This window comes from Crotalus tigris, unplaced genomic scaffold (genome assembly GCF_016545835.1).
Source record: "Crotalus tigris isolate CLP2741 ecotype Arizona unplaced genomic scaffold, ASM1654583v1 scf7180000017663.5292952, whole genome shotgun sequence".
NCBI lineage: Eukaryota > Metazoa > Chordata > Lepidosauria > Squamata > Viperidae > Crotalus > Crotalus tigris.
This window is the reverse complement of record NW_024096550.1, coordinates 4,945,357-4,958,362: the sequence shown is the minus strand read 5'-3', so window position 1 is coordinate 4,958,362 and position 13,006 is coordinate 4,945,357. Positions and strand designations below refer to the sequence as shown.

At 45.7% G+C, this 13,006-nt stretch overlaps 1 protein-coding gene across 1 annotated transcript; it reads left to right on the top strand.

Moving 5' to 3' along the window:
• The first annotated feature begins 227 nt into the window (after positions 1 to 227).
• HHEX (hematopoietically expressed homeobox) lies at positions 228 to 11,038 on the top strand. The gene is made up of 4 exons (XM_039336043.1): positions 228 to 727; positions 7,505 to 7,683; positions 9,019 to 9,069; positions 10,238 to 11,038. The coding sequence occupies exons 1-4, from the start codon at positions 376 to 378 to the stop codon at positions 10,466 to 10,468; spliced, it is 813 nt and encodes a 270-aa protein (XP_039191977.1). The 5' UTR covers positions 228 to 375; the 3' UTR covers positions 10,469 to 11,038.
• Positions 11,039 to 13,006: the final 1,968 nt, after the last annotated feature.

Here is a 13,006-nt window from a genome sequence, read left to right as displayed (position 1 = left end):
CCCCCCAAGAGTCCTAGGAATACACTTTAAGGCACCCTGTCGTGCCCCCCACCTCACCCCACCCGGAGTCGCCAGGCAGCGGTTGAGTCGGCCGCTGTGGATTGACGCCGCGGGATAGAAGAAAGTCGGTGGGGTGGGCGGGGCCTGTGGGTGTGGCCGGCTCCATCGCCGGCTCTCCTCATTGGTTTGACACGGCCCGGGCAGGAAGCGGCGCTGCCCAGCGGAGCTCCCAGATTGAAACCTCTCGTGTGGGAGGCGGCAGGGGGCCCTCGGTTCGCCTGCCAGGGGGAAAGCAGCGGCGGGTCCCGGCAGAGGAAGACGGGCCGGGGCCCGAAGCCCGAGCGCAGAAAGGCTCCCGCCTCCGCCGGACCAGCCATGCAATACCAGCCTTCGGGGTCGGCCTCTCTGCCCCCTCTATACGCGCCCACCCCGATGCTGCAGCCGGTGCACCCGACGCCCTTCTACATCGAAGACATCCTGGGCAGGGGGGCGCAGGGGCCTCCTCCGCCCACCTTGCCGTCGCCCAATTCCTCCTTCACCAGCCTGGTGGCTTCCTACCGGACTCCCATCTACGAGCCGACGCCGATCCACCCGGCCTTCTCCCACCCCCTGACTGCCGCCACCTACGGGAGCGGCCCCTACGGCGCTGCGGCCGGCCCGCCGCTCTACCCGTTTCCCCGGGCGGTCGGCGATTACTCGCACGCGCTCCTCCGCCACGATCCCTTGGGTAAGTCTCGCGGCCCGGGGAATAGGAGGGGAGGGGGGAACCGCAGCGGTCTGGCTCCGGCTGGCCTGCTCCGGGATTAGGGGAAAGCGGAGTGACGCCCCCTCCCCGCCGGCTCGCCTGATTTCCGAGACGTCTTTGACGCTTTGGAATCGGAGTCGTTTGCCCCGATTTATGGAGGTATTCGCAGAGGGTCTATAAGCGTTTTCTAAAAAGGTAGCCGTAGAAGAAGTCCTCAGATAGAGGGTTTTTTGTGTGTCTTGAGTAGGAGAAAGGAGCAGCGCCCAGCCTGTGCCAAACTCCGGAGGAGCCCCTCGGCTCCAGCGGTTTATCACTTTCCACTTGAATCCGCGAACAAAGCATCGGCTGTAATTCCGGACCAATATATCGGAGGTCAAGTAATAGGGCATGCTAACTCGCGATTTGTGAAGTCGTCTGAAGTGGTGCTAAAAGTGGCGGGGGGGGCGATGGGAGTGATCCTCCAACCACGGAAACCCGACTCCCAACAAGAATCCGGGTCTGTTGCTGCCTACTGGGAAATGAGTGTCAGGCTCTGCAGAGATCGTCTTGACAGTTGCTTGTCTGTGGCTTCAACCGGAGGGCTATCGCGACTTCTGAGCTGGTGGGAAACACGCAAAAAGTATCGCGTTGTTGTTAATAGCCAGCCTTTGCTTTATTTACGCCAGGAACTGTAACAGACCAAGAGAAGGTCTGAAGGCGGGTTATCTCGGCATGTTTTCCTTCCCAGCCCTCTCTTCTTCCGACGGCTTTCCTTAGAAGTCGGCTTAGTTGAAGAGTGTATGAATTGCCGCCGCGCACTTTCCCAATCTGGGTTTCCTCGGAAGCCAGCGTCACTGAGATGATCAACTAAGCTGCGCGCAAAGGTTGGAATGGAGAGTGGAAGGCGGTGAGGCGGGGGCGGCCGTGGGTATGGTGAAGAAGGTCTGCTTTAGCTTCCTACACACTGATCTGCGGGGACCTGTGTCCATATAATTCATTTCTCCGCGGTATTCCCACCCCCAAATTAGGATCCAATAATGGGGAATCCCTGGAAACATCGAAAATGTTCTCAGGACTGCATTTTACCACTGTTCGTACCTTGAACAACAGCAGCTAAAAACAGCCCATTACTAAACTTTGTTTTGCACAAGTCTACATTCCTAGGAAGGGGGGGCCGAACCATATCTATTGCCCCCGAATCCTCTACATTGCAACCCCTTTCCTTGAAAAATAAATCGCCTGGGGTTGAAAAGATATGTGTGTGTGTGTGTGTATGTGTGTGTGTGTGTTCTTCCCTCCGTTTCCTACGGTCCATTAAATTATAGGATGTTCCTATTTTAGTCTACTTTAATACAAAATTCCAGTTTAGGTTAGCTTAGAAATCAATGGGTCGGGTAAAGTCGGAAACTTGGCTTAATTGAAAGAGCAGTGTGTTTCTATTATTCGCGGATAAAGCGCCTTGTGCGAATTGGTAATGTTACTCAGGGAACCCGCGTGGCTATGCATTGGGACTGCAATGCCCATGCTGCTTAGGATTTTAGAAACTGGGATCCCAGAACAATTGGAAAACCCCTATCTGGGTCTCCACGGATCTCCGGAATTATCTTTCGGTCCATCACCCGGCCGGGTTCGACCTCGCGTCTTTGCGAGTCGCCCGCTTGGCGTAGGAGTCGGTTCGTGCAGTCTGAGCGAGGTTGGCTGACCCCTTTCCGTTCATACAGGATATCTTGAGCTCTTGATAGGAGCAAATCTGGTTTCAGAAGCTGTAAAGTATTTTCCTGGACGCCCGGAGCTGGCTCGTCTCCGGGAACCGTGCACGCTGCTGATTATTTTATCGACATCCTCAATACAGACACATTCAGGAAACACTCGGCTTCTGATAGCCCGGATCCGTTTTTCTGATATTGTTCATTTCCTCTGTGTGGGACGGAGCTTTATGACAGCTAAAATAACTCGTTGCTTCCTTTCAAGAAAAGAAAAAGGCTGTTTGCACCAAAACTGCTGAATGCCTGACGCAAACAACAATGCTGCATTTTCAAAGGCGCGGAGACAGACAGCAACCCAAAACCGAAGCGGGGGGAGGGGGCGAAGGGGAAGGCAGACCCTTTGAAACGTGACCGCTCGGCCTCCTGCTTTCTGGCGCGACCGCAGGATCCCGGACCTGCGTAGTCAGTTCCACCCACTCCAGGGAGACTTCCAAGAGGTGCCGGATTGCCGTCTGCTCCTGTGGCCCCCTCAATGTCCTTTTCCTCCCAGGAACATCTCAAGAGCTTCAGGCCTTCAAGAAATGGGGGCGCCTCAAAGGCTACCAAGATTGGGGCGGGGGGGGAGGGAGAGGCACTACAAGCGTTCTTGGCTTCCTGGCTGTTTTGATGCTGGGTTAGAATCGTTAACAGAAATGGCGACCCACCGTCCAGACTCCTCAGTCCAGGAGGAATAAGTGGCCCTGAAGTGGAAGTGCGTAACTGAAACTGCCTGTCCGGCTCCTACGGGAGAGCCCACTGAGAAAGAGCGGATTGGGACCTGGAAAGTGGCACCCGATTCCACTCGCCCAATGGGACTGGTTTCTGAGTAGACTTCTATACAAATGTTAAAACAAAAAACAAAAAACGGCTGCTCACAAGGCACAGATTAGGCAACCACATTTAAGCCCAGCATTTTGGGCAGCCCGGATGGGCGGTCGATTAGTTCAAGGCATCCTGGAAACCAGAAAACTCTGCTGAGTGAATGGAAGTTAAGTTAATCAGAAGTAGGATTTGCAGGGAATCTAATCTCCTAGAAGACGTGTTCTTCGGGACTTGGATTTTTCTGGGGTTGTTTCCGGGTTGCTTTCCCTTGCGGATTTAGTTTGGGAATAATAATCTCCGTTTGCCTGAAAAGCCAGAAGCTCGCTTCAGAATAAAACTCCTCCGTAGGTAACATAAGCTGCCTACCTCGCAGGGCGGTTGGTGAAAGAGGACGACCATTTCATGTACAGAAAATGTGTGAATTCTCCCTAGAAGTATGGGATTGTGGCTCATCTCAGGGCTGTCGGGGCATGAGGACCCAAACCAGCATCTTCTCTTTCCCAAACCGTCCCCAGATTGAAACAGAGGCTGAATAGTAAGGATTTGCTCCCAGATATTGCTCACTTTTTCACACACAGCCATTTTAATTATTTCTAAAGATAAAGAAAACAGCAAAGCACGTCCATAGATTTCAACGGGATGTTGTCCTTAAGTGTGTTAAATGTGTTCGAGTCCAAGGTTAAAGTTTTTCAGTTTGCTTCCTTCTGTCCATTTTTTTTTTGTAGTTGAGAATTAATTAACTTGGTTTTTTCTGAACAGAGATAATTTAATCAAATTTTCTGACATATCCATAAGGCTTTTGTGGAGAAGACACTATATGAATTATATTTGACTACACACTTATTTCTTTTTCTGAATCAGTTTACATCAACAAAACCAAACAATATATCTTAAGTATTTGCAAATATAAAATGTGTCTGAATGTGTGTATTCTGCTTTTTCATCAGTAATTCCACTCATAGATCTATGATTATACAAATTATCTATAAAAAGACTGGGTCTTCTTTGGCTATTGAGTATTCTGCAACAAATATTATTGCTCTGTTTTTATTGCTTTGTTGATTTACTTCCTGGATTACATTATTTGGAAGTAAATCTCCTCCCTTCTTTTAACCGGAAAACAAGAGCCAAAAGCCCGGCTAACCCAATTCAGTTTTATTTGCAACCCTAAGGCTTTCAGTAAAGGAAGCACACTATAACCGTGGTATTTTAGCCTGGCATTCAACTCGAAATCGAGGAAAATCTCACACCTTTAAGAATAGATGTAACTTCTGAATAAATTGTGTAGCTTTTTGCAGGGACATCTACAGAAATTTTAAGAGAATCGCGGAAGTCTCCACAACGTTTTGACACAAAAACCAATTGCCAGAGAAATGCGATGGGGAGCGATCCTATGCCTGCCTCTCGAGGCAACCAGCAAAGCGAGAAGGGAGGATATAGGATTGCTAGCTAGAGACGGAAACCAGTTGGCTATTCCTGGCGAAGTAGTTGTTTCTGTAAGGGAATTAGGCAGTAAAATAGCAACTTTATATTCACTAGGGAAGGTGCCGTAGAGATACAATCCATAGGCCCCTAAACCGATCATGAGGACAGCTCCTATCCTCATGCACATTGTCTTGAAGCTCTGTGCCACTTCCAGAAAAAAAAGCCGCTTTGTTCTTCTTCTGTGTCAGTATAATTTTAAAAGGACAAAGAGAACCTTTTATTTTTTACTTACAAATATTGTAGTAGGCCGGGGAGTGGGGTGAAAATAATTTTCAAATTAAATTTCGTTTATTTGGCTAGCGGGACCAAAAAAAAAAAAAACTAGGAAGGCGGCTGTGGATTCCCCTCCTCCTTTTTATATGTCTAAACGGCGAAGGTGATTCTCGGTTTTGAACGGTTCCACTTCACTCGGGGCATAATTACTTACAGGACGTGTCCAGCTAAATTGGTGATTAGAGGTTTTTGATGGCTTGGATCGAGAGCCCGAGGTGGTCGGGCGGCGGTGAAACCCCTTTCGGGCCGTTCGTTTAAGAAGGAGCCTCCGGACAAGAGCCGCTAAAGCTTTCGACCAAATCGGGGCTCTTTCTCCCCCTTGGTGGTTGCGATCATGAAAGAAAACAGAATACAACCCACCCCCCCCCCTCTTCGCAGACCCGCCTGCAGGTTGATAGAACGAGCAGCCGCGAGCGCATAAACGAAACCTCCATGTTTAGGCGCAGTGTACCTCCGAGGACAAAGAATGAGAATAACCCGAGAGGTCGGGCGTTCGGCAGAGGGCGATCAGCAGGCGGGCCTGGCGCAAGAGGATCAGGCGCGAGAACTGGATCTGGTCTCCTTTGCGCGGGGGAGCAGGGCGTGGGCGCAATCTTTGCTTTCCAAGTGTGATGCCTGGGGTTTGAGCCGTATTCGAGCTGCAGGGAGGAAGGCTCGGCTCTTTCTTCTCCTTTTGATGCACCAACAGGAAACACATTGACGGAAATTCTGCCCTTGCCTTCTGCGGTCTGCTTCCAGGGTCCTCTGCCCGCCAGCGCACGTCAGCAGAGTAGAGCGAAGGCCGGTCCAAGAGAGAACCACTGCCGATTCACTGCGGCCCACCCAAGTCCCGGCAGATCGGATCTTTCCCGCGAGTAACCCGTCCCGCTAACAACCAGCTGTCCGTTAAAGTCTAGTAGTCCGTCTGAATCGACAAACCTGCATCTTAGCGGATGGACTTCGGAATTTAGGAACCTTGGCTGAGTTGAGACCCACTGTCAGCTTTGCGTGCTGTGGTTTTGGACCCCTTGAAAGCACTGATTTGCATTACAACTCCCACGACCCCTTGCCCTTTCAAAGCTGCCTGAGGTTGATGGAAGCTGAAGCACGTGGAGGGGAAGTAGGTTGAGTCCCACAATCTATAACACGGGAGCCTTCTCGGGACGCGCCCCCCCCCGCAACCATACGTTAAATAAGCGCGGTTTGGCATACCGCGTCTTCTCTTGTGAGACTTTGCTTCGAATCATACCGTTGGATTGAATAAATTATGAGTAAAGTAATGGGGGGGGAGGAAGTTGCGCGAACACAGTCCTAGTAAGTATGGCCAGAGTGGGGCTAGAAATTCATGAAAAGACCTGCGATGGATCGCCCAGTAACATCAGGGCAGTGGTTGGGCCCAAAGCGACTTTTAAGTCCGTTGGGCGAGGAAAGGGGACCCCCAATCATGACGTTTGTTTCTGCTGAAATATTGCCGGAATCCGACTGGGAAACAATCTCGCAGTGGCAAAACAAGCGCTTTCTAAGTCTGTAAGCATCAGGTCTCTCGCGTTAATGACACGTGTGGGCGTTTAAGGTACCATAAGGCTCGCTGGTGTACCAATTAAATATACCCGTCTAAAATCATCTATCTTCAGTCTACAATATAGTCCTTTCAACAGTTCCAAGAAAGCTCCACACCCATTTGCACTACTCAGGTGACCCCGAGGATACAGATAAACCTCCAGGTGGCCTCAAGGACTCTCTAAAAGAATGCAAATGACCAGCTGTCTGCAAGGAGTATAAATCTTTCCATATTTCCCCCACCATCCAGTCAGAGCTGAAGAAGCTTCTTGGATGAGAAGTGAAACGTCTTCAAAGAAAAAACAAGCAAGTCCAATTGCTTCCTCAAAAAGCATCTTTGGGACTAGCTGGCTAAAAAAGCTACAAATGGGAAATATTTGCTATCCGAGCGGTAAACGTCTGCAGAGCTCCTATCAGCGCATGTCTTTATTACGACACACCTGTGGTCTCAAGTGAGGATTTTAATGGTTTGAGCACCTTCGGAAAGAAACCTGTCAAGCTAAGAAGAGCGATGTCCTCTCTGGGACATCTCTCCCCCCCCCCATGCCTTTTTCACGAAGCGATTTCAGAATGAAACGCTAGGATCTCAGCCGCTTCCTCGACGGTCACCCCGGGACGATGCCAAATAGCGCGGGCAGAGACCCTTCCACCCTAAACGCCCCCATTTTGCAGGGCTAACATGTAGAAGGCTGTCCTTTCCCCCTGCTTGGGCGCGGAGGGACTGGGGCTGGCTGGTTGTTTGTCGGGATCAAAGAGCAGCGTAGTTAGGAACGAGCACTTTTTTTCCGAATTTAACCAAGGAAAGTACTCCGAGTTTGAGAAAGCGGAGTAGGCAAGCGAGAGTCCGTAGCGGAGAAAGGGAGCTCGCCCGGCCCTCCCTGGCGGTTCCTAACCCACCCCGTTGTGTCTCTTGCAGGGAAGCCGCTACTGTGGAGCCCCTTCATGCAGAGGCCACTGCACAAACGGAAAGGAGGCCAAGTGCGCTTTTCCAACGACCAAACCATCGAGCTGGAGAAGAAGTTCGAGACGCAGAAATACCTCTCCCCGCCGGAACGGAAGCGCCTGGCTAAAGTGCTACAGCTCAGCGAGAGGCAGGTGAGGAGGCCTCCAAAACTTTTCCCGCCAAAACTGAGTTCGGGGAAACAGGCGTCTCCGGCGGAGGCAGCCATGTTAGTTAGAAGGCGCCTCCTCCCGCGAAGAGCCGCCTTTGGCTTGGTTTGCCTTAAGAATGAGGCTGGTGGAGGTCGTCGCCTCGCCTCTGCTGTCCTGAAAAACGTAAGCGAGCTTTGGTCGTGCATTAAATCCCCAAAAGCTTGAACTCTGAGGCAATGGTGTCCAAAGTGGGATACACCCTTTACAGAGCTGCACAATATAATCTCCTGAGGTGTGGGGAAAAATATTACAATGTCTATGATTATATTTTATTTAAAGCAGTGGGTTTTGGTAGCTGGGGCCTCTTTACATTCTTAAAAATAATTGCAGACCTCAAAGAATATTGATATATGTGGGTTACCTCTATCAATATATACTGTAGAAATTAAAATAAATATTTGATTTTGCAGATCCTTAAAACGGGTCCCCAAACTACACTTAAGAACTGAAGATTTAAAGCACACCTAGACAAATTAAGCTGTACAAATATTTTATATTAAGTATAAAGAATATACCAAATATAATGTAATCTTTATACGTTAGTATACTAATATTTAATTTATAAATAAATAAGCATATCTATGTTGAGGTTCGTGCTATTTTTTTTTTTACTGATAAGGTGTGAATCAGAAAAATTTGGAGAGCTTTGGAGTTTCCACTATGGATTACATTTAATCCACAGGTTATTCACTTGAAAATTCTCAGAAGAGTTGCTTCCAAATTCCACAAATGCTACCCACTGATCCCCTCTGTAGGCCTTATAAAATCACACCAATGTGCTTTTATCATTTGGAACACAGCTGTGCCCTCTCTGCGCAGGATCAATGCAATGGTAGATTTCACTGTCATTCTGATAGGCTCTTTTTTCTTGCTTGAGAAAGTCTCTGGATTTAGGAACAAAAAGTGGATGGGGGTAGAGAGAATTTAAGTGGGTGTCATTGCTCTCAAATTTTCTGCCCTTTGGGGGAGGGGGCTGAAACAACAAGACAGTGGCTCTCCTCAGGTTCTTAATACTGTAGACATGTTTCACTTACAGGGAGAACTTCCTGTAGACCTGTTAGTTCAGAAGTCATATTTGAATTCGGTTCCCTTCTTTCTCTGATACTATTAAAAAAATCTCTAGTTTTTGAGTAGGCATTTACAGTATTGCAGTGTTTGATGAGTATCTCAGGCTATCCATAGCAAATAAGCTTGTTTAGGATTGTAGTTTAGAGAGGGGGTTTTCCCTCACATTTTTCTCCCATTAAAACTTTTTCTCCCCTACTTTATGTCATTTAGGTTAAAACATGGTTCCAAAATCGGCGTGCAAAATGGAGGCGCTTAAAACAGGTAAGGGCAATGTTTCCTGCTTCTGAACCTTACTTGCTGTCTCCAGATTCATGTACTTGAAGTAGATCAGAATCATAGGGAGTGCTTAATTATTTCAGCTTGCTTAAGAGGACAAATGGCATTCTGAAACATTAGTTTTGAAAAACTCCTGAATCATAGCAATGTTTGGTTTTGCAAAAGTTGTGGCATGATTAAATATTGTTGGCAGTTTCCAACGATACATGCCCTCTGTTCACATGCAGTTATCAAATCCTAATCAAAATAAACTCCCATGAATATATTTTCTGGGCTCACACATTACCCTAAGATGTCTTGTTTTAACCATGAATCATAGTGGCCGAGATCACACATTGTAATAAATTGAAAAATGTAATTTGCAATAGAAGGGTTATGCAGATATAGCATGTTTAATCAAAAGAAAACCAAGCACGTTATACAATATCAGTATCATTTGGGATTCACAATTTAAGATGCAGTTTCCTAACTTTGAAACTATTGGTTGAGTTGATTTCCCATGGAGCAGAACCAACCTAAGATGTAATTTGCCTAATTTTGGTAGATTACCTTTCACTCTTTTTATCTTTAACAATTCACTTTCTCAGTCATTATTTCCAAATCCAAGTTTAATTTATATCGCTATAGATTTCTTGGTGTTTTCTTATATAAATATAAACAGATCTAGTTCTGCTTAGCTTTCTGAAATGAGCCAAGGTCAAGAAGATGTTGCTGACCTTGGTTAGCTGAGCTCTTACCCTAATGTCTAGCTACTATTTTTATTAAAGAGTAAGTAGCTCACTTAATTTTTTATTTTATTAATTTATATGCTACCCATCTTACTATCAAGTAATTCGGGGCGGATTATAATCTCATAAATTACAGTGCACATAATTAGAATGTTAAAAACATAGATCATTAAAAGTTAAAACATTAAAATTAACAAAAAAAAATGAATAAAAAAGGATTAATATATAAATAGGGGGGAGGTAACATATTCTCCTAATCTACTAATTGCCTCTAGAATGGGACTGCCCCAAGCCAGTTGGCAGAACTAGGTTTTCAGAAAATTAGATTTCTGTAGTTTCCAAAGGAAGCTTGAAATGGCCAATATTTTCCAAACTCCAGTGGTTTTCTCACTAAATGATTCAATGACTTCTGTGTTTGTTTTCAGGAGACCCCTCAACCCAACAAAAAAGAATCAGAAAGTGGAGAAAGTCTTCAGACTTCCAAACAAGAAAACTGTTTGAGTTCCGAGATGGATAAGGGAGCTTCTCCACATAGGCCACAATATACCCCTTCACCTGTCTCCCAGGAAGAGTTGGATTCAGACATCTCAGATGATTCAGATCAAGAGGTGGACATTGAGGGAGACAAAGGCTATTTCAATGGTCCCCATCTGTAGCACTTGAAGATGGACTTTCCCTCTATTTGCACTTTTAAGAGGAACTGGCATGGCAAAAACAATCAGTGCTACAAAAAAGGGGTTTTCTCTTCTCTTTCAGTTGGATAGAGAAAGAGGGAAGGAATAACAAACTGTAAATAATTGTCATTGTGTTTGTCAAGACAATCCATTTGATAAAGGAGTAGATCCTTTCACGACTGGAAGGGAATCCTATATTTGCGTTACTCTATTTGTACTGGGATTGATTTTGTATCCTACAGCAGAATGTTGCATTCTCCTCCATGAATTTAAACATGAAGATCCTTAGACCACAGGGGGAAAAATCACAACAGGAAACAACATGAAAAAGGAATTTTCTGATGTCTCAAGGAAAATTTTACTAGTTTTTGGGATGCATCCTTTTGCAGAGATATCATGGATGTAATAGTAAGCAAAATGAAATCAAGAGTTTGTCATGGGAGTGTCTTTCATGAAAATACATATTCCATTAAAATAACCTTCATGAGATGGAAAATAATATAAGAGACATTTATTAGGTGTGTAGCAAAAATAATAGAAATAATATTAAAAGGAAAAGGAACTTTATTTTGGATTGATTTGAGATATGAATGGTCTAAGGAACTTGGTATTGGGCTATACTAGCCATGCTCACTAGTCCATGATTGGAAGGGAGAAGCTGTATGGTATGTTCACTTACCATGCTTAGTCATAGGTTTTTGGTTTGTAGATCCTAGTTTGTGAGCTGTTTTTTTATATATAAATCCAACTACTGTAGCTTATTCAAGAACCCATGCCTAATACCATGCCTTTGAATGAATTATGAATCCAGATTGTGTGAAATGATTCTACCTGTGTACAGTATTTTAGGAAACCTATATGCGGGTCAAGACGCAACAGTGAGAACTGGGCACGGAACCACTGATTGGTTCGAAATTGGAAAAGGAATCCGGCAAGGCTGTATACTGTCGCCCTGCCTATTTAACTTATATTCAGAGCACATCATGAGAAAGGCAGAGCTAGATGAAACAAAAGTTGGAATTAAGATTGCCGGGAGAAATATCAACAACCTAAGATATGCAGATGATACCACTCTAATGGCAGAAAGTGAAGAGGAACTAAAGAGCCTCTTGATGCGGGTGAAGAAGGAGAGTGCAAAAGTTGGCTTGAAACTCAACATTAAGAAAACCAAAATCATGGCATCCGGCCCTCTCAATTCCTGGCAAATAGATGGGGAAGAAATGGAGGTAGTGACAGATTTTATTTTTCTGGGCTCCAAGATCACCTCAGATGGGGACTGCAGCCAAGAAATTAAAAGACGCTTGCTCCTGAGGAGGAAAGCTATGGCAAATCTACACAGCATTCTAAAAAGCAGAGACATCACCCTGCCAACAAAAGTGCGTATAGTCCAGGCCATGGTTTTCCCAGTTGCAATGTATGGCTGTGAAAGTTGGACCATAAGAAAGGCTGAGCGCCAAAGAATTGAGGCCTTTGAGCTATGGTGCTGGAGAAGACTCCTGCGAGTCCCTTGGACTGCAAGGCGTTCAAACCGGTCAGTCCTAGAAGAGATCAACCCCGACTGCTCTTTAGAAGGCCAGATCCTGAAGTTGAAACTCAAATACTTTGGCCACCTAATGAGAAGGAAGGACTCACTGGAGAAGGGCCTAATGCTGGGAAAGATTGAGGGCAATAGAAGAAGGGGACGACAGAGAATGAGATGGATGGATGGAGTCACTGAAGCAGTAGGTGTGAACTTAAATGGACTCCAGAAAATGGTAGAGGACAGGAAGACCTGGAGGAACGTTGTCCATGGGGTCGCGATGGGTCGGACATGACTTCGCAATTAACAACAACAACAGTATTTTAGAACAAGGAAGAATCCCAAGAAGGTCTTATTCACTAATACATTATGTTTTCTTTAAGCTTAGTATGATTTATAAATCATACTATAATGTAGTGCATGATATAAATCATTAGAGTATATTCAAAATCCTGGCTGAATTCCCATTCTTCTTTGTGGCTTAGAATCTTACATTGACACAGCCAGGGTGGTTTATATAGTAGAGTTTACTTCTATGATTTCAGGGAACAATGGCTAAAGAATACCAGAGACCAAGAGATCAGAACTGAAGAAGCTTCTTGAATGAGAAGCAAAATGTCTTCAAGGAAAAATAAAGTCCAGTTGCCTTTTGAAAAAGCATCTTTGGGACAACCATGACTTAGATGATTGAGAACCTCCATAGACATTTACCAAAGACCAACAGACACTAACTTTGCTTTTTTCAAACTGTTACCTTCTAGATGTGTTGGGCTACAACTATAACTGTTCCCAAACCACTTCTGTAGCCCAATACTTCTGAATGGGCACCAGATTAAAGAGGGCTGCATAGGATAGCACAATATAAATATTACTGTGCACCTCCAGCAGGTCTTTGTCTTTACAACTAACACTATTACATGTCTACTTAAACGTAAGCCTCATTAATTCAGTGGGATTGATGTCCCAGATATATGTAAAGTTGAAGACTTTTTAAAAAACTA